The sequence below is a fragment of the Acanthaster planci genome, linkage group LG01, assembly GCF_054643075.1.
Source record: "Acanthaster planci isolate LZ-2023a linkage group LG01, COTS_SCS, whole genome shotgun sequence".
Classification (NCBI taxonomy): domain Eukaryota; kingdom Metazoa; phylum Echinodermata; class Asteroidea; order Valvatida; family Acanthasteridae; genus Acanthaster; species Acanthaster planci.
Genome location: NC_141777.1, coordinates 28,504,494 through 28,531,424, shown reverse-complemented (window position 1 = coordinate 28,531,424; position 26,931 = coordinate 28,504,494). Strand labels below are relative to the sequence as shown.

The 26,931-nt window shown below is 40.0% G+C and overlaps 1 protein-coding gene across 1 annotated transcript in view; it reads right to left on the bottom strand.

The window, feature by feature from the left end:
- LOC110988904 (menin-like) overlaps positions 1-26,931 on the bottom strand; it is a 44,781-nt gene that overhangs the window by 14,879 nt on the left and 2,971 nt on the right. Inside the window, exons 2-3 of the mRNA XM_022252858.2 lie at positions 8,580-8,774; positions 4,201-4,343 (exon numbers count right to left, since the gene is read on the bottom strand). Of these exons, the coding sequence (XP_022108550.1) occupies positions 4,201-4,343; positions 8,580-8,774 (338 nt within the window). The remainder of the gene's footprint in view (positions 1-4,200; positions 4,344-8,579; positions 8,775-26,931) is intronic.

The window sequence follows — 26,931 nt, the reverse complement described above, 5'->3', positions numbered from 1 at the left end:
TGTACCGACCCTATTTTTGAGAGGCATGCAATCAGAAGGAGAACTATTTTTTGCCTTAATTGACATGACCATGGTCATGACTAACTTCTTCATAGCTTTTGACCTTAAGTATTGGTAAAAGGGGTCGTGATGACTGGACCCTGGATCTGTCCAAAATACGGTCTGTCGGTTGGGGCAGAAATTCAATGTGCAGTAGTTATTTATTAAAAATCATCGGAAAAGATTATTTAGAGTTCATTGCTGCCCACAAACTCTGTACAAAACTTGGTTCATATGCACAATGTTTTATTTCTAATTTGTACCTCATTGCCGTAATCAGCAAGTCATTTCCCAATCAATGTGTACTATACATGTAAGTGAATGTACATGTAACAGGGTACTATACTCTACCCACTCTAGTAATTTGAATGAAACTTTTAATTTAATTTTACATTAATATACTTCACTTTGCAAATCTTTTTTTGTGTGACATACCACATGTCAAAACTGTGTTTTATTCTCTAAACTGCCCAGTTACATCTGTCGAAATTTAGAAAGCACTTCCCACTGTAAAAAAAGTTGCATTAAAATACTGACCCAGTAACATTTTTGTGGTGTACACATGGGTGGGCAAGAACCTCATTACTGTAATCTGCAAGTCATTTCGCTATGATTACGTGTACATAAGTGAATGTAACACGGTACTATACTCTATCCACTCCAGTAATTTGAACGAAGGTGTACATTTTCAATATGCAGTTGGCATGATGGACACCCGATGGTGTCCGGATGGACACCTGTATACTTTTTGCCCCAACTTGGTACATGTAGAATGACCCGTATCTCCACTTGCTAATTAATTTCACAGTTGAACAAACACCTCACAGACTCTGCATAATCTAATACTGTGCACAGAAGAGCTTTATAAGACTGCATAACTAAATAGCAAAAATGGCTTTGGTGCCCAAAGTCTTATTTACATGATGGCCTCATTGCCCCACCATTGGCTTCAGTGCCCCTTATACATGTATATTGACCAACCCATTAAAGCCATTTGCCCTGTCCCTCAAACAAAATGTGACACCTGGACCTGTACCCCTTTCCAACCCATCCCACCCGACTATCCAATGCCACCTGTACCCCATCCCAACCAATCCCATTATCCCATCCCACTTGTACCCCATCCCCTATCGAACTCCATCCCACTTGTGCCCCAGTCCCATCCATCCCCATCCTATCCCATCCCACCTGTACCCCTCTCCAACCCATCCCACATGTATCCTAGCCCCATCCCTCTCAATCCAATCCCAACTGTACCTATCCCAAAGTCACCCTATCCCATCCCATCACACCCCATCCCATCCCACCCAACCCCATTCCATCCCATTCAACCCTCTTTTATCTGTGTCCCATCCCACTGAATACCCAATTCCACCTGCGCCTATTCCCACTCCATCCCATCCTACCTCCCACGATCCCATCCTGACCCCATCCCATCCGTAAGTGTACACATGCAATGTACATGTATATTGTTCAGTAATTGTGCTGCTGCAAAATCAAAAGTACCGGTGGTCCGGTTATAACATAAAAAAATGCACATTTCAAGTTTACAACAAAAAAATCGCAGTCTTCAAGTGAAGATATTGAAAAGCATAAAAAACTGCAGGACATAATCTAATGTTTACTTCTTTGTTTTAAATTCACTGTATTCAACTTCAAAAGCGTGCACCACCAGTAGCCCCCACTCACTGTCGCACAATTATCCCTCCCCATCCCAATTCTCCATCAATTTTTAATCAGAATGACTCAGCTTGACTCAGTAATAATGACAAATAAAAGAGGAGTTGAATCGGCTGGCATTGTGTGCGAAAAGGTTAATATATGAGGGGGGCCACGAACGTGTACAAGGAGAGTAGCATATAGCCCACTGCAGTAATTAATCTGGCTGGCTCTATGACTCATTATCCAATTGCCTTTGATTCCTAGGCTAGTGTGTGTTTCTTTTTGGGGGATGAGGGGTGGTAGTTCTTCTTTCAGTTCCATATTTGGCTTGCAAATGATGCTCTGCCAACCCCACATGCATTGGACTGGTAACTTATTGTGCCAAGAATGAGTCAGTGACAACTGTCTGTTCTGCAGCCAACATACACACACACATATGCACCAGACAGCTCTTGCTCGGAGAATCGATTTGGTTTCTGTTCTCCGACGACGGCAGTAGTGGCTACTGCTATCTTGTGACCCTTTCCCTTGTTAAATTCTAAATGTGAAATCAGGGGCCACAGTGTGTGTGTCTCTGTGTGGGTTCATGAAGCAGGCGTGTTTACAAAGGATGGGCACATGACCTGTGTGCATCTATTTGAATACAATTCATCAGGACCTTCCATTAATTTGGAGTTAATAGGTAAAAGACTGCCTGAGGTTGTCTGGCTGGTAATTTTCCTTGGCCTTGAGATCTGGTGCAAATTCCACCATGGCAACCATGTGCCTGTGATTTTCCAGTTCAAGAAGCTAAGTCCCTGCTTGAGATTTCCTCACACAAACCTTTTAAAGTTCTCCTTTTGCTGGAAAGCTACATGAACGTACTGTATATGTATCACCATGATCACTACCAAAACCCTCACGCTATCCCATTCTACCCTACCACATGGCATTACAATGCATACACGACATGTACATGTGTACATGTGGGACCTACCCTTGGCCCAGGGCCTGCGTGATTGACTGTGATAACAACAACATTTGCAAAGAAATATGACATTAACTGATTTACTTAGGCACAATGAAGCCTGTGGGGGATGTAATTTCTGAACCGGATCTCTTTTGACAATACCTTTCATACCATCAGTCGATAGCTTCATTGACACTGTTCCCACTGACTGTAAAAACTGAAAGAAAAAAGTTTTCAGTGGAAATTTGTTCATAACATGCCTTTTGCACCCAAACACAGCTGTTATATGTACATGCATGTACATGTGCGGTATGTCCACATAAGGAACATGTTCAGACAGAAAGAACATCAGAAAGGAGGAAGTACATTCCCCACCAATGCAATAATGGGTATTCCTTGTCAGCTCCAATCAAAGCACACTGTGTATGTGTACATATCATGTGCGCACACACACAGAAGTTAATTCACCTGTGCAGTGCACACATGAATGTAAACTCTTCCGGGGTGGTCTGTTAGTGGCATCTCATCATTCGGCCCCTCAAATTTTGTCTGAAGTTAGCTCTGGCGGGATTAAATGATCTGAAATACTTCTCATTCCTAGCAGTGGTGGCATTGGACTGTTAACCAGTGGATTCTGAGTAACGTGTGGGTGGAGAGAGACAAATTTGTGGATGACAGGAAAAGGCATTTTATCAGTTCAGGAATTAACTAATATTAACTCTAAAATGCATAAAAAATAGTTGTTTTGTTGATTTCCCTATTCTCATAAATAAAAAACAAATCAATTCTCTTTTTTACCTGTGTACTTGTTAAAAGAGTCCCCTTAAATAAGTGAATAAACAACACCCTATAAACAGTCCCAAATCCTCCGATTTCAACATGATTTTGCATACACCCGAGGAGGTTAGGGTTAAACAGTCAAAATCGTACGTGTTGATGTAATGTGATAAATGAAGTGGACAGAATTTTTGACTGTCTGCGACTGTTTCACAGACAGCCAAAAGTGGAGGCAATTTCGACTGTGACTGTTCCAGCAAAAGGAGAGTTGAGATATATTAAGTGGGTGCAAATGTGAAAAGTAAAATAAAATTTGAAAAGCACAGAAAACTTCAACATCAAAGTAATGTATAACACGAGAATGTTAGCTCCGTATTTTAATCAGAGAAAGCACATTCAGACAGAAAAGTTTTCCTTCTGGGATAAACAATTCACAATGTGTATGCAACATCACAGCAGAACTGATGCAAGAGAATTCTCCTAGAGTTACGACAAAATTTTGACAACTTAGAACTGCATCATTTTTAAAGATGTCTTGTGTGCTCAAACTTCGGTGAAGATACTGACTTTCTTTTTGAATAGATGCAGAACGACAGAACGTGGAAGTTGGCCAGCTCATTTTCCCGGCTTTTGTAAGTAAAAAGTAAAAAGTGTCAAATTTGTTTTAGCATGCGCCGCTGGGATGGCAAACCTGGTCGTTTGTTATCCTCTACGGTACTGTACTCGCTATAAACTGTGCATTTACAAGTACTCAGATTGGCTCCTTTATTTACCTGCTGGAGGGATGCCAGCTCAATACTGTCAAGCGAAGAATTAATGGAGGGATTAATTGCCGAGACTAGGGCAGCCACCTCCATCCTCCTGTCACAGACTACTGGGTGATCGTTGAGATAGAGCCAGCTTCCTTCAGCAACGCCTACATCAAAAAGAGAGAGAGAATAAAAACGACCAAAGGGACAAGGTTACTACAGGTGTATCCTCTCTGAGTGCAAGCACCCCCTCACTGATGACAAAGGGAGAGCTAGGCTGAGGTAGAATGCCATTGATGCAACATGCCCGCTGTTCTCACAAAACCCTCCAGGATTCATGAAATTACTGGTATGCACATGTACTCTGTAGACATGTGCAAACAAGCATGTGCATGTGGTGTGCCACTTTAAGGAAGACTGCTAAACCTCTCTCTCTTATTCAAACATGAGCCAAATATTATTGTTATACCACGGTCACAAATTGATCATGTGATATGCTACAAGTATCATTCATGTGTCAAGCACACTGGCAATGTTGCCGGCCACAAAAAATGATGGCTAATGGTGATCTTTCCCAGTGTTGATGTGTCGTGTGTACTGCATTGTAATTGAAAACAAGGTGGATAGCCGCGGTGGTACTATGCGCCAATTATTGTAGATGTGTGCATGTGCTACTCTCTTCACTCTGGCCATGGGAGAGACCCACGCGTTATTAAACTTCTTTTCATTCACCCGGCTATGCTCGAGGAACACGAGTATGCTCTGATCACTGTTTCTGCTGTGATCGCCATTGCTGTTTTATATAAAATGCTCACGCCATTATCTGTTCTCATCCACTCTTCAATCTTGTCCATAGTTTTCAACGGAATTTGGAGCAAATAATATTTTGAAATTCAACCAGTTAACAAAAAACCCAGTGCTTTACGCATCCTAAGGTTTGTCTAGCAAACCAGTTTTTTATACGTTCTAGATTTTGCCCTCCTCCCCCCTGCAAAAACCCAAAAGCATACAGGTAGGTCAACAAAGGGCATCACGATCAAAACTTTTTTGTCATTTAATATCTAATTTGCTTTTCAAGTGTTTCAAGTTTCAAAGTGTTTTAATTTATTTTGCACCAACAGTTTCATATATTATACATGTAAGTCCGTTCCAGTGTAGTCTGTGAACATGATGTAACAAAGCAATTGTTGCCTGCTGTGACGGGGGTCCATGGCTTTTGCACAGCCTCCAAGACAAATGACACCCTTGGCTTCACCTCGAGTGTCATTTGCCCCCTCGGGTGTACAAAACACCATGGACTCCCTCACACCGCAGGCAACAATTATGAATTGGTATCTTAGTGTCTTAGACACTGTTTCTGCAGAAGCGTACCAGTACACGTACCGGTATATGCCTTGACGCTCAGCGGACATTATGCTGAGGAACTCACACAAAAACGGAAGGGGCAATAAACTTACCCTCTACTAATGAACATAACATTTACAGTTAACAAACATTTTAAAATAACAAAACTGCATCACAGCTTCCATTTCCTGCATGCTAATATCTGTGTAAAACAGGCTGCAGAATGTTCATAGAAATGCTACCAACACACCAGTAACTTAAAGGGCCCCATACATGTCATGACATGTTTTCTTAGTAAATATGGTACTTGCATGTGCTCGTGAGAAGCTAAAGAAAGTTATACAATATAAAAAGCAGTACACAGGGATAAGATTGATTAAAACAACCACCCAAAAACCAAACCAAGAAGTTCCTGTGACACAGATAAAGGTGTTGATTCTTAAGTTCTTACAGTATCAAGATTCAGGAAATGAAACTACGCAACTGTACACATGCACAGTATGTCCATGAACTTGGCATGAAGCTTTGACAACACTGGTCATTTCTCGGACGTACTGATTCCTGGCAGGCGTTGGAGTGTTCCCTCAGTGGACAGTTAGTCAAGTTGTTCTGACAGATTTTCAGAGAGAAACAGTTTTCAGTCGATAATCTTGTGGCCAGCAGCACTGTAGCCAAACTATCCATGCAGAATCTTATTAAAACAAAATCTCAAATGAGTCTGATGAGCACAACAACAGGCCTGCAAGTTGCCAAATTATTTTATTATTGATTCATTGTTCCCTTTTCAATTAGGAACTTGATTTATCACACTAAACACTGTTAAAGTTGAATCAATATAACAATAAGACAAGCAAGCATCTTTCTTTAAAGTTCAATTCTTCCAACTGTACCCAAATACAACTTTTTCCTTTGTGTTCGTCCCACACTTTCTTTGCTTGAACATGTTTGAGTATTTGGGTTTAAGAAGATTTTGAAACCTCTTTTCACCATCTGAAGGGAAGTTGTTACTTTCACAAAATGGTTTTCAATAATCAGAAAAAATGTAACCAATAACTGATGCACAGATGGATCAATCAAGTACGTGTAATTGGATAATACTTGCAGAATTTGTGTATCTCAATTTTATCTCAATTTTATCAATTAGACATAATTTTTAAATTTCATGTTCAAGAAGCCAAAACGCACATCAGGGAATGCTAAGATTTGTCTTCAAACCAACTGAAATACATGTCTGATACTTAAACATTTTCAGTGAACAGAAAATGCCCATTTTCCATAGTTCCCCAACAATCCATCAACATCTGGATTATTCAGAGGAGTTCTTTACAATCAGTATAGCGTGTATGTATGCACGTGAACATGAACTTAACACCTGACAAATCTTGTTAGTATTACCCTTATTCCATGGCATTACATATTACATGCACTGCCAGTGTTTACACATTCAACTCAGACACAATACGCCTGCAACACAAGAAATTTCCTTTGACAGAGACGCAATTACTGTGGATGTCGGCTGAGGTTAAGTACGTGTACGGCGATACAAAGCTGGCTGAAGGCAAGGCGGAGGCAGACAGGCATTGCTGAGAGTGCAACAGTGCAAGATCCTTGAGGAAAATAAACTGGTATTAGTCTGATTGTTCAGTCAACTGAATGACGGTGGATGTTGAGATACAAACTAGAGGTGTGTTTGTCCTCTGGACGAACACAGCTGTTTCAGCCTGTATTATTGTCGGTTCATTTTCCATCTAAGTAATTAACCAGTGGTCAACTTATAGTTTGCACCCGAACTTGCCTGCATTCACTTTCACTAAACTTGAACAATGTCTCCGACTTTGGTCTCCCCATTAAGCCTAAAGTTGCTTAGCTCTTAATATCCAAAATCAGGTAAAAATGCTCTTAACACTATCCTGGTATAAATAGAGGCTGGGCGATTTAAGTAGGAATGAGATCTTTGCTACAGTTTTTATTGAGGCTCATTCTGTGTCAATTCAACACGCTTTTGGACCAGACCATCACAGATTGAAATAAAATTTGGTATGCTGATTGGATTCCTTGAGAAAGTTCCCCAGAAATGACATTTTATTTTAATCAGTCAAGTTTTAGAGATACAGGATAACAAACTAATATTAGCTTGACCTGCTTTGTTTGGACAGCCATATATATATCTCCTGAAGTAAAGCACCGACAGAGATAAAATTTACATCACTTTAATGCTCTTGAAATGGCCTTCATTAATAAAATAAAATCTATATTATTCCAATAATTATGCAAATATGTGTCCTTTGACCTTGATTTGCACAACTGTGTGCGTTTTGTTTAATTGTTAGCTTAAGATATAACGAACATTTCCCTAAAGACTTAGGATGGGCACTGGTATAGTTTCTGAATTATGTTTATTTGAACCTTGGCAAGTACTGAAATAATGTACAGTACATGTACAGTGGAACGCCGCTATAACGGACACGATAGGGTCCACTCTAAATGTTCGGTACAGCGAAATTAACTGCTGAACATTTCGTTGCCATGTCGAATAGCGCCCTCTTTTGTCTAACTTAAGTGCATCCTCTTGTGATACTATGATTCACTGTTTTCGTAATGTTTTACCGTTGCATTCACGTTTGAGGTTTGATTGCAACTACATAATGTTTGGCAGGTTTTGTGCACAAAATATTGGGAGCCAAGGACAATGTTCAGTACAGCCGAATGTTCGGTATAGCGGGATTCCGTATAGCGACGTTCCACTGTACAGTGTAATGCATTAGTACTATGTATACACTGTACATACATGTACATAAATGTAAATACATGTATACATAAAAACCATGTCTTTCTCGTCGTGCAAAATACAATTCATAACTTGAATCCCTCTTATCCCCTCAATTAGCAAAACTGATCATTGGCCTACACATGTGACCCTAAACGAGCCAAGTCATTTTAGACTTCCAGGGGGAGGTGGGGATTCTGCCAAAGTCATGCCAAAGTCAGTGACACGGCAGAGGTTTGAAAAGCCTTCCAAGAGTCACTTGTAAACAAGGACATCCCTGTCAATGTCATACCTAGCTTGATGGACTGTCCCCTCTTGTCCTCATTCCCTTTGCCGTGCCATGTGACCTCGGCCGTGTCGGTCCCGTCCTCTCCAAATACCACCCAGGCGTGATCCTCTGACAGTGCCAGATGAACGTCCTCATAGCCCAGAATCTGGCATGCTGCTACCACGGCAACCGCCACACCAAAACAGTCCAACTTGTTTCCTGTGGACGGCAAAATCCATAGAGAAAGACAGTGTGGCATCAAACACACAAAGAGCAAAGCACATATGCATTCTAGATGGAGATACTGTAGCATAGTTCACACACTAAAAAAAATTTCCCCTTAAATTCTCAATGGTTCAAAGAATCAGCCAACAAAGTGATTAATACATGTACAAGATTTCCACTGGTCTGGTTGAGTTTTTTGAAAAAAAGAATCTACATGTACATCAACTGGAGCACCTCAAAATATACACGTAGAGTGAGATGGCAAGACAAAAATTCTTCATTTTCACCAAAAGGAATATTTTCAAATTGTCCATGGGCTTTCCTTATTACTAAGTGAAGTCTTTATTTCCAAAATGAGATATATCCATTTGAAAAACAAGCAATTTTTCTACAATTATGAAAGACATGGTAGGAGAGCTTTAACAGTGTACCGAGTGTCCCTAAACTTCTTTCTCACTATTTTAATTGTCAAAACTGACTGCAGGCAACTGAGAACAGGTACATGTAGGATTCTGAAAAATACTATGGCACTTATCGCATTTTGGAAATAAACTCTTCAAGTGGACACACATGTACAGATGTACCTATGTACCGGTATAATAAACTGCAAATGACACTAAAAACCAATAATATGGAAACAAATTTACACTAACAATTGAGGCATTGTTAAAGCTACAATACCATAAATGTATTGTACAAGTATGTGAAATGATTCCTTAGGCAACATTTCTATTACAACTTTCTAGGTTTTTTTTATATAGATGATTACACACAAATGTACTGGTACATGTACTAGTACTTACACCTGTAAGCTTCCAAATGCATCACAAGTTTCCCTGTACTCTCTGTTAACAGAATGCACCACGTGTTCTCTTGTGCCCTGGGGTTGATCAGATTCTGTAGTCAGCAAGTGCATTTACCTTTACAGTAAAGTGAAGTACACGTACCTACATGCACATGTACATGGCAAGACATCCAGGCAGTGTACAAACTGTACACAGGACATCAACTGTGTTACAACCATTACATGGCAAATGAATTGTAATACTTGGATTAATGGTAATATTCAAGACTGTAATATTGCACCTGGTGATATGGTGTACCCTTTAATTTTAATACCAATTTTTTGCTTCTTCACTAACATGTTTAATAAGCACCACGTACACATAATTTGTGTGTAGTCAGCGTTGTGTGAGAACTGTAAAGATTTTAGCACAAGCTTGCACGTACATGTACATGTACTAATGAGGTGGGACTTCCTGTTTACAACCTTCCACACACACTGCACAAAATGCATCAGAAGCGGTTAAGCGAGTCAAGAAATTCACTAGATGCGTGTCTTACTCAGGATGGCAAAGAAATACTGGAAACATATCGCAGAGTACCAATTCCACGTCTGTATGCCACGTGACCAAACTGTAACTGAATGGGTACAAACCTGCAGCACCTTCATATGAGGAAAGCATCCAGGCCCAAATTCACAGACCTGCTTTCAAAGCAGAAACCACAACTCAGCAAATTTATGTACAGTGCAAAAACAAACTGCAAATGCTGATGACTTTTTTTTTTGCTTCATTCTTAACTAACAGGAAATGCCTGTGTTTAGCAACACAGCAAAATCAGACCTTGGCATGATCAAATGGGAATACAAAGTCCCTACAAAAGCCTGTGTCAGTGAATGCCTCCTGTACATGTACATGTGATGGTATGTACTTCTACCTCTCATAACACACTTTGTCCCCCCCCCTTTTCTCCCCCCTCCCACCCTTACCCCACCATTATCTGATCAGAATATTAAGGAGAGTCAAAATTTAAGACAATTTAGAAGCTATGCTGTTGGTATTTGACACGTAGCCGCAGGAAAATTCAGTTCTAGGGGCTACTATTCTCCCTCACAATTCAGTGAAACCCCATGCATAATTTCCTCATCATGCAACCCACGCAGTCCTGTGGCCAGTAACTGCTAATAACAGCGGATTCAGCATTAGATTCCGCTCTCTCAATTCTAGAAGTAAATTAAGTTGTGCACTTGGATGTGGGACAGTGTCTTTCCCTGATAATACTAAACCCTTCAGTTGCCCGTAACTTTAATACAAGGGGAAAATGCACACTTGTGTTCTGTACCATGTACAGTACATTGTACAAGTACAGGTACACAGTGCTTTAATTAACAAGGTATCAGGATGAAATCTGCAATTTCATGTACATGTAAATCCAGGGTTATAATTTGCAGGTGGGTTCTTGACTTTTAATTGAATGATTTAGGTATTTGTGACTACCGGTAGTACTTGAATACAAGGCCAAACTTTTGGTGTGGCCTTGTATTTGTTATGTCATGTACATGTACATGTACATGTACTGCACAAGTGACAGTGGATTGGAAATCTGTTATGCATATACAACTACACGTACATGTACTGTACACACATGTCTACTGTACACAGTGGGGATATCATTTGGTTCACTTCAGTGTGAAGCCTGTAGAAAATGGTCAATTTGTCACTACTCCTACATTGTACTTCTCTCTTTAATAAATTCATCACATGTACATGTACCTGTACATGTGTATTGGAACTGAGGATGAATCCCTGAACACGTATAAGTGCGTTATTTATGTTTCAGCGATAAACTTAGCCCCAACTACAGAGTATGGCATTTTAACCACCAGCTGCAAATGTGGGATTACACTACTGCCATTGGTAAAGTGTTCAAGATAATGTACATGTGTACAGATGTCCATGTGTGTTTAGTACATGTACTTGCATCTAGCACATGTACAGTGTACTATGTACATGTACCAGCACATCCACCCTGGTAGTGCAAAGCATTGGAATGACTGGTTATACAGCTTTGCGGATCTATTCATATTGCTAAATTTAGGCCTACACAGACACGTGTATATATGCAAATGTGTCTCAGCATGTGAAAGTTCTCTATATAATTGGTAGCCATTCTGTGTATATAATATATTTCCCACTAACGATCCTTTGAAATAAACTTCAAGGGTGTTTTAAAAAGAGCATTAATTGCACGCTTTGCGGAGAGAGAATATTTGAACGTGGTGAATACAAAGCCTTTGCACATTCTCTCAGAAGTACAATTCTTCTCAGCATTTCTGTGTGCTTTCCAATACATGTACAGTGTACATGTAGGTCTGTTGTGTATTACATCGCCAAAAAAATCCTATGTCATGTCATGCAGTTTTAATATATCCCAATCCATTAACAAATCAAAGCCCCAAAAATGACACCAAGGCTCTTGGTTGCACCATCAACTACCAAAGGCACATTACACCGCAATTGGAAGTTAACCTATAGATGGGAAATTCTTTTTACAATTTTTGTCTTCCCAGGAAATCAATATTTACCGCTTTTTCAGAAATGTGAAAAAAAATTTCCCCAGGGAATTCATTTATATTTAAAAAATGTCAAAAACAATTTCCCACAGGCTGGAAAATATTTCCGCATCTTGTCAAATGTGAATGGAAATTATTTTCAAGAAAAACTTTCCCATTCCTGTTCACAGTGTTTAACTTTGAACTGCTGTGTAATGTACCAATGTGTTCTTATTCCTCCATGGTCACCATGATCCAGTCAGGTATTCCACTGGTGCACGCCCAAGATGAAAGGTGTTGGAGGTCATTCGAAAACAGCAATACACATGCATAAGGTCAACTCAATCAGCAAAGCTCTAACCAATGAACAAGAAATGTTCAAGATCGCGTGCTTTATTCTCAAATGATCTCATCTTTTTGGAATACTGAATTGGTTCATTGAAGGCCAAAATGTACAATGTAACTTTACTGTGTACAGTTTCTTATATGTACATGTATGTACTCATACATAATAGAATCACAAAATCTGCAATCATACCGCAGGTGTTCTCTCTTGTAACTGCAATTTATCATAGAGGGCCTTCCATAACGGAAGCTGCGACACGATAGTTTCCCACTTATGACTGTCTTTTCAAGTTCCTCTGATAAGGTCAGTGCTCCTCAAAAAAAACCAATTTAGTTAAAAACCTGACATCCTGAATAGACTTTATGCTGCATCCCCTAAAATATTCCAAACTGAACTATATCGGCAAAATCCTACATGTAGGTGATTTCATTAAAAAAAAACTATCAGTACAAAAATCACAAAAGCACCATTACAACATGTATCAAATTATGTATTATACATGTATACAAGTAAAGGTAACATGAACGTACATGTACATGAATTGGTATGTACATGTACGCGCACAATTTAGCAGGTACACAGATGTACATTTATATCTAGTACAATGACAAGTACCGGCCTGTCTATTTAAAGGAAAGACAAAGCATGAGAACAATTGCAGATATCTTAATGGTGAGGATTACAGGTGAATCATCATCAGACATGCCTTGCACCGGTACATGTACATGAACCACGGAAAGTCAAAATTAAAACAAGTGATTTCAAAGGATTCCAAGGAGAGACTGACACCACGAAAATGTTCGTGATGCAATACGGGCACTTCACAACAGTGGGCATCCAAGAGTTTGCAAATGCATTGACCAATCACATTGTGTGAAATCTGTCAACCCACTCCGCATTTGGAAATGCGGAGATTTCACGCGTGGTGATTGGCCAATGCATTGCAAACTCTTGGAGGCACACTATTTTGAATCGCCTTTATTACAGGGAGACCTGGAGAAGCCCAAAGTTACCGGTATTTCTTCATTCAGGTACTGAGCTATATGTGAAGGTTCTTAAGGCCTGTTCATACTCAGCGCAAAAGCAAACACGAATATGACTTTGTAACATCAGATCAAATTTTCATGTTGCACATTTGTAAAACTTGAATACATTTCCACTCAGGCTAAATTTCGCTGGAAGTTTTCCTGTGACGTCAAATTCGCTTCACTTTTGTATTCGTCCGAAGTATGAAAAGGCCTCTAGAAAGGACCCTTCTATTCATGATGCTAGCCAAACCCTATTGAAAAAGAAAATGCCAGGGATTTCCCCAGGGCTGTCCTCCAATGTACAAACTTAGATAAGATTTTTAAATAATAGAGAGAAATTCCCAATGAAGTTCCCGAAAGTTGAAAAGAGAGATGTATCAGTAAAATAACCTGACCAGCTTGACGCTCTGGGTGAGATTTGAATCGGAGGTTGAAGGAAAGAAATTCAACCAAATTTCACCACCTACGTGTAACTGCCACACAATCCAAATACAATCACTAGTGCTGCAAGAACTGGTCAAGCATGCATCCAATTCTGACCACATGCAAAAGACCAGACTATTTGTTTTGTGCAAGGTGCTCCAGGATGTTCTTTAATTAACATGAGAGCCAATGGTTGTTCCATTCTGTCACGGACATTCTCTCAATGAACTGTACATGTATATCATGAAATTATGTACCAGTACATGTGCGTGAATGGTAATTCTGACCACATGAACAGTACAATCTGTTTTTGTGAAGCGTACACATGTACTGGTATCCTTGCCTGTGGTCGTTCCATTCTGCCATTAACATGCTCCCGCTGAACTGCGTCATGAACAAAAAATGTAATGTATTGCACTACTCTCCGGGACTTTCCCCTGTGTGTTTGTGTCGCAAGTTTCTGAACAGCTTCGTGACCACTAATAATGTCAATTGCTTGCACAGGATTCAAAGTGCATCTGTACATGTATATACATGTACATGGAGTAGTACATGTGCATGCCTTGTACAGAATGTACAAGCTCTCACTGAACAGCATTAAAATCCTTCCACACCGTATGTACATTGTCTGCTGTTTCTATGCCAACCACTCCAGTAAACATGTACATGAATGTGCATACCAGTACAGTGTTTGATACATCACAATAGTACAGTATGGGTGGAGCTATACTTTTCAAATATAAAATGCAACGGTACATGTACATGTATACGTACGTACATGTATGTGCCCCCCACACAGACAAGCACAAAACTGTTGGCTAGAACACAAGGCGTTCAAGAATATATGCACTGTAACATTCAAGTGAATCTGGACATCAACACATGAATGACATGAGTCAGCAGAGAAAATCGGGAGATGATGTTTGGCACCAAGTCTATCAAAAGTCAAATCACAAGTGAATCACTTGTCGGACCCCAAGTTGCACCAACGGTTGCTGGAGTTCCAGTGGCATATTCAGTTGTGGGAGGGATAACCCCTGCTGGAGACATGTTGCCAATTTCTTAATAAATGAGAAATTGAACGCACCAACACTTCTGTAACAGCAATACCACTGTTCAAGGGAGGTCAAGATTTTTTTGGACAGACTTTGGCTGTCAATTTTAGAGAAACATCAATTTTTCTCCCCCACCCCCCCCCAATCCAAACCTGGATATGCCACTCTACTCACCTACATGTATTACACTGGTACACTGCACATGTACCGGGTACCAGTATTCACCTATTACACTGGTACACTGCACATGTACCAGGTACCGGTATTCACCCATTACACTGGTACACTGCACATGTACCGTACCATGAAGTAAACACGTTAATAAATTTACAGGCAAGTTTGAGGCATGTCTACCAGCTGCTACACAGAGATTTTCCTAGAAATTGGAAAATGTTTAGGAAAACAAATTTGCTTTCCTACAAACAACAGGTGCATGCTTACAAATCTTTAAAATCATGACTCAAGTTCTGATATGTCTAAAACAAAAGTGAGAAATCTGTCGAGTTGGAGACAATAAGCAGAAGGAAGGAATGAAGTCTTGATGATCTTTCAATTTTCAGAGTTTATTAAAGTTACAAGTTTAGGAAACACACTGTGGAAATAGGGACAGAAAAATTATTAACTCATCACACGTATGTACACACAAAAAAGGTTTTTAAAAAATATGATAAGTACCAGTAGCATTCAATATGAAAAAAAAAATCACTGCAACTTCTAAAAGAATTAAAAAGACAAAATAGTGAATTGAGGGACAATGAGCACCCAAAAATTGGAAACCCACTAGTGTACCGGTAAAACAAAAAGTCTACAGCAAATGTTTCTACCAGTGGCCATGGTCTGAAATGTAGCGGTAACACCATCACCAAGGTGGAGGAGGCAATTTCACCAACCTGATGATGAAACACATGTGAAAAATACTTGTCACACACAATGTGCATTCTTTGGTCATGTCATTTCACAATGTGTACTTCTAGCTACATGTATTTCAGTGTCACTTTCGTGTGCTGTGCTACAGACAAGCTGTAACAGTGTCCCATTATTTCCAGGAATTCAGCAAGACTACAGAACCTCCCACAACCATGCCATTAAAGCTTCAGCACTCAAGCTTCTTAAGATCCACTGCTAGTGGGAACAAGCTTCAGTGTTCAACTCACTTTTCAAGGGTTGCCACAGTGACTAAATTCTACATTAGTTATAACAAAATGTAATGCTGAGAGCATCGTCCGTCTCACTTATTTCTTGAGCAAGTTCTATTGTTAAAACCTTGGTAAATTATAATTGCGGATTACCTGTTCATAGCCGTAATCAATGTATGATTTATGCCTAGAGAGTCCACGTCACAAGCCGGTTTCTACAGTACGCATGCGCATAGCAACGGAAGCTGTTGAATGTGTGACGTCATTTGCAGAACACGTGATTTACTCTGAACATTGATTAATTGATTCTCCTAATTAACCGTTCTCACCTTTATGTGATGGAATAATTTTACATTTCAGGTGATTCTAAAGAGATAATTTTGGCTATTTAGTCAATTCAATAAATATGACGGGAAATGCATAAGAGCGCCACCGTATCGAACTATTGAGCCCTAAAAGAATTCTTAGACGCGCGGCGGGAGAATATAAAAAAGACGAGCATGTTGCGCTCATTAAGTCGCCACAATAAGTTGTATTACTTGACATTAGGTAAGAAACTTTCTTGTCTTTTGACTTATTCAAGATCTCCAAGGTACATTTCCTGTCTGGTAGTTCTCGTTTATTAATGATTTAGAGTGTCTCCAGATTGACAATAAATTAATTTTGAACTTTATCTGCCATTATGATTTCTTGAAGCCTCATGATGTGATAAACTAAACTTTAAGAATGTGATGATGTATTTAGTGAGACTCCGGTTGCATTGTAGGAATATATCTATGATATATTTATTGTTGTGACATGGCTTGTAAACAATTTATGGTAAAGCAATGTTAGTAAGTAGCTGCAATAAAGTTGTGTTACTCAACGTAAGGGTCGATGGCGGCGACTCACACGACTCCGGCGACACCAAGAGATCGCATAGGCTAGGCAAAGTTACAGACACCTACCGGAGTAATTGCAGCAGGGCTGGTTACCGACATAGTAGTTGAAGTTATAGAAATCTACCAGAGTAATTGCAGCAGGGCTGGTTACCGACGTAGTAGTTGAAGTTAAAGAAATCTACCGGAGTAATTGCAGCAGGGCTGGTTACAGACGTAATAGTTGGAGTTATAGAAATATATTGGAGCAGCATCAGCAGAGCTTGATTCACACTTTGACAGAGCTACAATATTCTCGGTGAAGTAATGAATTTCATGTAAATAAAGGAACCTAAGGTTAAAGAACTGTTGGAGATGTGTCGTTTAAATATCTGAATAAAACGAGCAAGGTTGAAATTACACAGTTTTCCAATTATCGTTTTCCCTCCACTGTCTTGACTCGAGGTGTTAAGTTTAACTACCTGGTTGTATATTTCAACGCAACGAATCTGGGGATTCAATAAATTTATTGTCACAGTTCCACCACAGGAGAGCTCCTTCTAACCAGATTGACAGAGAGGAACTCCGGCGGTCGCACGTGAGGCAAAAACATGAGTGCACTGTTGGAATACCTAACTACAGGTAGCTTATTGGAAGGAGCCCAAATAGAGATAGGAAAAGTAGGAATACATGCACAGTTTTCTTAGTAGCAGTGTTTGAGGCACCAGTCATTTTTATGGTTGTGGGTTGAAACTCACAACTGCCACCAGCAAAAACACTTGTTTGGTACTGTACATGTACATGTACATATAGCTACATGTACCACTTTGGCCGCTGAAGCAGTGCGAAAACAGGAACAGAGAGAAAACAGGACAGAGAGAAAACAGGAACAGAGACAAATACAAGAGATGAGTCCAACTAACAAGGAAGACTTTCTTTACTCAATGAATTCGCTTACCCGTTACATGTCATAAATCCAGTTTATGATGCAATTGTCTGGGTAAACATCTGACATCAGATTTTTAGACCTACTCGTACATGTGGTCTAAGACTGTGTTTATAATCAAGTCTAATTGAAGTGGGAAGATCAGATGTACTTGTACCTTTCCAAGGGGATGGTTATATTTTTCTCTGGACATGATGTCACATAAGGGAAACATACATGTGTACAAGTATGATATCACATGTATTTTTAAGGATTAAGGGGGTTAGAGTCGGTTTCCTAAATAGTATCTAATGGGGTCACTATCCCAGGGCCACTGACGCTTTAACTCTGGACATGTCTTCAGCAAGGTTACTTGGAATGGGGGCAATGTGGGAATGACAGTGTACAGGGAAGATCTCTTAAGTACTGGTGGGCTATTTATTGGGGTTACCTGCTTCACTAGGTACATGTATGTTTCTCTCTTACCATTTACAGTAATTATGAGATAAAGTGGTCTAACTAGGGCTCTGCTGAATGTCCAAATATCCAAATATTCAATCGAGTATCGAATATTTGAATATCAGTTTCCAAATTTGAATATTCGAATGCCAAATTCATGAAAAGCAGATCAAATGAAAAACAACAGCAATCTTACTACTCAAAGGAGTAAATTATTCATTAAAAAAGGAATAATTAAAAAGGAATAGAAATATAACAAGGCAATAAGTATTGTTGGTCTCTTACATCTTGTTAAATCTTGGCTGGAGATACTTGTAGACGTAAGAAGCTACTATAGTGATTATAATGTACAACTGTGTGCGTTATTGCAACTAATTTGCATATGGTTTAATCAACAATCTCCCGGTCAGTAAGACCAAATATATAGATATCCGATCATATTGAAGGGCGAATACTCAAATAATGAATTACATGTATTTAGCCCGACATAGAAAAAATCAGAAAATAAAGCAAATGCCACCAAATGAAGTGAAGAAAAGGAAACAAAACAGAGAATAGACTGCTGGACGGAACAAGGAGAGTACCAGCAGGATGGGGGGAGGGGGGGAGGAGGGACCATAGGTGTGGACGGGGTTGGGGGAGGAGTTTCAAATGAGGACCCTACATTACAAAAGCAACATGTTTATGAGCCAATATTTCCAGCCACCATGGCAAATACATGTGGAAGTGTAGTTTAAACAGTAGACTTGAATCAAGTCGGACTTACGTTGCTCTTCCCTAGTCAGCCATCCCTTTAGCTGGTATGCACTACACGGTCGTCAAGCTCGGCCCGGCAGCTCGCATAACCCTTATAAGGCACCCTCGTTTGATAGTCTTTATTGTACATGTGTCATACGTCACCAGTCAGTAAATCCGACTTGACGAATACATGTAAGCCAATCGGACCCCCCCATCGGTGATATGTAGTTATTCATAATTTCATGTGAACACCATGATCTTGCATAATCTATACGGAATTTCCACCAATCAAAGTAGTTAGACTTGTAGACTCGTTTATTATAATGCAGGTATGAACGACGTAAAAACAAGTTCCATACTGTGATTGGCTGCTACCACTTTTGGTAGATGAGCCCATTCACTGTGTACAACCAGTTGGCAGATTCATCAAGTCTGGATTTCTGAACTGGACTCATGGTAATAAGTGGACACAAGTAACAGCACGTGGGCTCGATATGTATCCAAAGTAGAAACAAAGACGACACAGAGATCTCGCCTTGAGTCAAGTCTATTTAAACAGTGGCCAAAGAAGAGCCATACAATGGTCCAGTTTGTGACAGCACAACTGGTCAAGTCTACTTTAACATCATTAACAGATAATGTTACTTATTACACAAAAATTCAGAATCTTGTTTTTTTTCCATGGTAGACCTTTCAATTGTAATCACGTTAATCTAACAAAACAAATTCTGGTACTACCCGTACATGTGCACACACATCACACTTCAACTTAACTGATCATCAGAACAATTCGGCAATGATCACGACCACATCTTACTACCCTTTACCCTAATAAGTTGCGATAACTAACAGTCTTTGGTATGATGTTGAAACTTACAGTACATGTATGACCTTACATGTCTCTTTTCTTATTCCCTGCTTAGAGAGGGGAGATGATCCACTGCGTAAATTAGCTGTGGTCTGTCACACTTAACCACAACATCCTTCAGCAGCTGGCAAGAATTACCCTGTTGGTTTTGTGGTTTTGGAGACCACTCTGGGGTGAAGGTTTGACCTCATTCTGGGGGCGTGTGTACATGTATGGTAGATTGATACAATAGGGCCCCTAAGTGTATCAGTAAAATGAGTCCCAACAACTCCCCCCAAGAAGGTCAAGGCAACGTAAAATATTCCCCTCTCAGCAGTGGTTACACTGGTTGAGGCCCTTGTGTATCTACATGTACAATCCTGGACAGAATAGTTGGAACACCTTGTGGGAAGCGCAGTGAAAAGATCCCCCTCTCCCCCATTCAGTGTTGCGGTCATTTATTGGACCAAGATTCGGCCCAGCTTACCCAATGAGAAACAACGCTGACAGGGGGAGAGGGGAGAGGCATGTCCCAACGAGATCAGTCCAGGATTGTAGCAGAGCACCCTGTACATTGGGATTATGGAGCTTTTCACACACTGCTCATCTATTTCAGTTAAAGTATAATATAGCTGGTAATAAGTACATTGCATCGCACTTGTGTTTCACACTACGGTAAGTGTGAAGCTCACATGGGAACAAGTACCATACATGTACATTGTTCAGAGGGCTAACTATATACGTATTTGCAAATGTGCTTCTTTAAAATCTGCACAATTTAGATGTTTAGCATGTGCAGAAAGCAACCTTTTGTGGTATGCATGATTGTTTAAATCTGGGAAACAGCTTACAATCGCAAATTGTCAGATGCGTTTTCACGGCCATGACAGCATTTGTCTGAGAGAACAATTTGAAAATTTTGTCAACAGAAGACATACAGGAACCTTTGTGAATGGAAGGCCGCAATGGGGGGGAGACCATTGTAAAATTGGTCAATGGGAGGGATTTAATCAGTGAGTAGGCCACTACATGTAAATCCCTTAGCCCACAAGTGTCACAAACATTTAGAAATCAGCAAGGCAACATTAATGTCAATAGTTACTAATGGCAGAGCCACGGTTGTAAGCAGGACACACCTAGGAGGACTTGTCAATCTAAGGATTACCAGACATTTTGTCAGACAGCCACCGAGATATTTGTCAAAGTGAGACCATTTCGACATTAAATAATAGGAAAGTCTGGAGGGCAAATGCTGTTTGGAAGGAGTAACAAGCACATTTATCACCAAGGAGACCGGTAAAGTACTCTCCCAAAGGGCAACTTGATCATTTGTCCAATGACAGGGTCATTTAATAACTCGTCACTTGGAATGTCATAAAAAGATTTGACAAAAGTACTGGTAGGGTCATGGTAGTGTTTGCCAGTGGATGGACTACATTGTATGGGGGCATTTGTTAACAGAAGGCCTTAGGGAGGGCTTTCAATGGATAGGCTTTGGGGTATGTACGTGTATGTACACGTACTCTTATAGCGTATGCTGTTCAGGGACTGGGTAAAAGTTTATTTGCGCTTGATGGTTACAGTAGGAACTACGGTCAGTGAAATGGTCCCAAAGATCACAACGGCTTCACACTACACGTACCAGTACTTTGGATAAGATTGCAAAACCTACCGGTGATAGGAGGAACTGTTCTTTTACCTACAGAACAACTTCGCAAGAAAATGAAACTTCGTGGGAGGTACTGAGCTCCTTGGGGGATGCGGTTTTGCTTCCCCTTTACATGTACTGGGTACATGTATCGGTACTTTTCAACAAAATGGCACAGCATCGTTGGGGTTCTGCGCAGCAATTACATTACAGCTGCACGGTGTCAAGTAGACCACACTCAAATTGTAAACTTGCTACTGACTAGTCCAAGTAAACATCACTTCTGCACTGGCACAACACTAATAGGAATGTTGTCCAAAGAGGCTATTACCAGCAGAAATGGTTTCTATTCCTGGTTGTAATATTCAGCATGTACATGTACATGCACAGGTACAAGTGTAGCTTTGAAGATGACACTTGATCTGACCCGGCCTTGGGGGATTTGACACAGTTTGCTTGGTTATTACTGACAGACTGAACACAACCAGGATTAGAAATGGTTTCTAGAAATGTTTCTATATGTGAACCGTACATGTACATGTACAGGGTATGGTGACCTGGGCAGTATTTTACAGCTTAACAAGTGATACAATTAACATGGTGAATTTTTTTTCCCTTCACTTCATGCCCCTTGGCTTCCCTTCCCACATAATTCTCCTCCTTTATATAACCAAGCATGCAAATTTTGTTGGAGTTGATTTACAAACCAGCGTGTATTCCTCATTTTTCTTGTAATGACCAATTTTTTTTAAAGGGCAGTGTGTTGAACATCTGCCAGCCCTTGCATTACGCCTCCTACACAAACTTCACCTCCCACCTACAGTACTAGTATTAACCACAAGGACATGTGACTAACCCACGGGGGAGGCTCCGGGAGTCTGAATGACCGGGATTCAGAGAATTTGCACAAACAGCTGGAAATTTTGCAAGAGGGTACATGGCAAATCCTCACGGTGCAATACAGTACTTTCACTCGGTTCCCCATTCACAGCAAGGTTTTAAAAAAATTCTAATCAGACTTGAGTGCATTCAGGCAAAGTGAGAGCCCTGGTCAAAAAGGATTGAATGATTACTTCACACCATGAACCAGCTCACCCCAACCCCTCAAAAGGAAAAAAAAATGTGTTAATCACTGACTTGGAATACATGTACTGTACATGTTATATGCACACCCTGCATGTACATCCATGTACCACTACACTGTAAATGATGGCAATGCAATAATTCCCTCTCTAGTGCACTCACATTTGAGGAAAAACTGGTAGATGTACACATGTCAGATGTGAAAAACACACATTTCAAAAAATAAATGGGCATGACACCATTTGTTTTGACACAATACGCTTCCATGTATTTGATGTACATGTGTACATGCATCAAGTGCTTTTACGTACAGGGGTTTAGATAACGTGCGTTTTGGCGTACATATACGCTTCCCCGACTTAGAAATTTAGTCAAAATATGCAGCATAAAAGCTCATGCAGAAATAAAATACGCAGTGATTTCTACTACAGAAAAAGTACCATAAGTTTCTGTATTTTTCATGATTTGTTAATTACGGGCTACCCAACAGAGTAACATTTGTAGCGGACGCTTCTGAAACTGATTTGTTCATGTTCGTCTGCATACAGTACAACCATGATAAAATATTCAGAAAATCCCAAATCGACGGGAAAGACCCGAAGCGAGACGTGTTGTAGTCTAAAATGGGCTACTGCACACGCATTGTGCGCATGGATTGTTTTTGTGTACAAAAATGTGGTCACCAGACTCCCCGAAGACACAGCACAGTAAAATTGATTTCTAGCCCACAAGGACCACACTATTTTCATTGATTTTTGCAAGAATGGATGACAGGGTTTGAGTAGCCAAAATCTTCAGTGAAAGTTCCGCGAAAAAACATGAAATTTTCTACAAGTTGTGATCCGCTGAACATGGGCATTTTTTCAAGTGGCATTTTGGTACATCTACAAGAAACCAGGTATCAGTTTGGGAAAATTTGATAAAACACCTTAGAAAGATTGAGGTTTAGATCGAGTGTGAGCACATTTGACCGTCGAGCAATGAAGTGCATTGTGATTTTCTGAATGGCCACTGCCGGGCATACATGTACATACATGTATGTGTATGTACATGTGCATGAAATTCAGAATGGTACATGTACATGTGCGTTCATGTATTTGAGTTTTATGACTGGACTCATTCCAACATGTCCACTAAATCAAAATGAAACATTTACAGTCTCCGTGTTTTGTGTGAACAGCAAGTTCTTTCATGGAATTTTACTCAGCACTGTATCCTGTTGCAAAAGTTGGTGAAAAGTGCCACTAGGTAATTATTGAACATACAGCAAAATATTGAACTCGGCAAAACCACAGGCTGCTCAAATACTTAACATTTTTCCTTTCTCTCTTTCTCTTTCTCTTTTATGGAACTGCACAGATTGCACCTTCCTCCCATTCCAAATGAAAAAAAAAAGAACATGTGGATGACAAAACCAGAGCTCCCCAATACCACTTCTGAGGACACTCTTTCTTCGATTCTAATTCCCATAAGTTTTCACTGAAAATTGCTCTGAGTTCAAAACAGTCCCAGTCTGAAACTTGGTTAATCCAACAATGACAAAAGGTCGCTGGTCTTGCTCTGATGAATAAAAACCCTTGGAGCTGCCCAGCATGGGAATGGATACAACCGGATTTGGCAGGTTAAAATTTGAAGGCTTATTCTTTTGAAGTTGTTGGGGACATTCTCGGCCAGGAAGTGACCAGTTTATGGAAACTGTTAGGAAATTATCAGTAATTTCTAAATACGATGTAAATCAGGAAATGCCAGGAAAAATAATATTCTGGACTTTCCCAGCAATTGCCTTAGTACAAGCTGTGTAGATGAAATCACTTGAAAACCAATCAACAATGATACAAAACCAGTTTGCGGCCTGTTTATAATATACTCAGGACAGATTTAATCAATTCACTCTATAGGTTTTTATTTATAGTGTAGGCACATTTCTGCAAACAATCACTGGCAAATAATAATCAAGTAAAATGTGTTGCACGGGACTTGAATAAAGGTACTGAATGTACATGTACATGTAGGCTACATTACAGGAAAAAGGTAACAGAATAACAGGTGTTTTGTCCTTCATTAACGTGTATATTTCTAAACACTTTATACTCACTGGCATATAAATACAAGCACAACGGCATGGGTTTGAGTCCCATCCAAGTAACCTTCTGAGTTTTTCACAAGCCGTCAGATGACTACAAATATATGTACAGGTATATGATACCATTGGTGCAGGGAAAAAGACCAATTGAAATCAAAATGTAAAAATCCAATGTAAAAATAATGATAACATCCTAGAAAAGAAAGAACAGTTCGAAAGAAATCTGTGAAAATTGCAAGCCCATTCTGAGGAAACTGCTTATTATAAACACAGAGACTGTAGTGGTACTGGACAAAACACAAACTTGAGAGATTAACCTCCACTCACAACACCTAACACCAATGAACATACTGGTACTCCATACATGTACATGTATGCATGTACAACACGTAGTATGCACTAACTCTAAAACTTGTGGGAAAATTTTGTTCGGAAAGTTTTCACAGTGGCTATTTTATATGAAGTGAAACACAGGCACTGGTACTGTTGTTTCAATGGTGGCCCATATAATCTTACTTATCTCTAGACTCATCTATTTGGCATAAAGTACACAATCCTGTTTTCTTTGAAACTCTTTGTGAGAGGTTCAGAGTAAGCACATGTGCCTACGTGTACATGTACACATACACTGTAATGTGAGAGAGTTAAATGTACATGTGCCTCCTGCATTCCAACTTGGAATACATACACAGGTGCACGTGTACCAGTTGTTTCAAACAGGGTGTAGCTAATATTCCTCAGACAGCATGCACTGACACACAATTATGCAGTGCTGGAAAGGTTTTGCACATCCCCTCTTCCTCCTCCCCTCCTTCCCCACATCTTACGGGAATTATCACGTGGGTTTAATCTTTAAACATATGTGGGCTATTGTGGGAAGTTCCTCATTCATGTGAACACTGAACAGAACCCCTCATTTCAAAACTACAGCTGCGTCAAACCATCCTGCTTGCAGGATGTCTGACATTATTCAAAACACGGACAGCCTGCAGCACTGGATCCAACAAAATCAATTTCATCTGCACCAGCATGCACAGGGTCTTGAAACTTCACTTTCACTTTAAATCCCAAATGTAAATATCTTAGAACGGGTGTGAACAATCCCTCACCATAACTAATAGAGAACTTTAAAGGCATCAGGTATGAGTATTGATTAATGTTCACAATTAGTTTTTTACGTGTTTATTAATTTATGATCAAGATGGTATTCATAAAGTTTCAGTGACACAGGTAAAGGACTTTTGATAGGAATCTGTAAAGAACATCATTTAGCCATCATGAAGTTTCACTTTAAGGGACTCTTTCAGAACCCGATCAATTTTCATTTGTACTCTTGTGGTTAGTGTTGTTGAGCTCTGATAATTCAAATTAAGACAGAAAAGTGACAAAAGAGCCAAGACTTTGGAACTCAAATGCATTGTTGCAATTTTTTTAAATAAAAGGTCTCCCCTTTTTCTGGTGCTGACTCCAAATAGAACATGACTTCTGACATTGCCGCATTTGGAGAATGCGCTGGGGTGAAGAATGCTCAGTTACTGCATCTGAAGACGATGGGGTCTGCTGGAGTTACCAGTATTCCTCCCCTCCCCCTACTTCTCTCCCCCATCCAGTGCCCCTTTCTCCTTCTTCTGTGAAGGGACTCCACAGCTTGAGAAGTCTGCCAGCCCCAAGGCATGGTAGTATGGGCCTCCAGCTGGACCAATAGAGGGCGCTATTTCCTTAGCAACAGAGGCTTCTTTGGAATTGTTGAGCGCAGTCTTTGATAGTGCGTAAATTTGCGTCCGCATCTTTTAAATTTTGCACGACCACAGATATTACCATGAAAATTACGCACAGCGATAAAAATTGCGTGGACACATGAACCACAGGCAACAGTGGTAAGTAAGAGACTCACTTCATCTAAATGTTTTACACGATTTTTGTCGGGTCTATTTCACACGTGGCGTGTGAGCTGTACGTAAAGTGTGGTATGTACTTATGGGGCCAGGGCATGGTGCGTCACTCTGGCCGGCCGTACAAAATTTCACCATCTAAGCATTTTGATGAACAGTGACATGTGAGAGCAATCAAAATTCCCATTCACATTTGATTTGGACTTTTCTTCCTTCTGAAAGAAACTCCTCATGAGAATTATAAAATTCCCCCGTTGACATTTAATTCAGAAAATTCTTAGAGCCATGTATGTATTT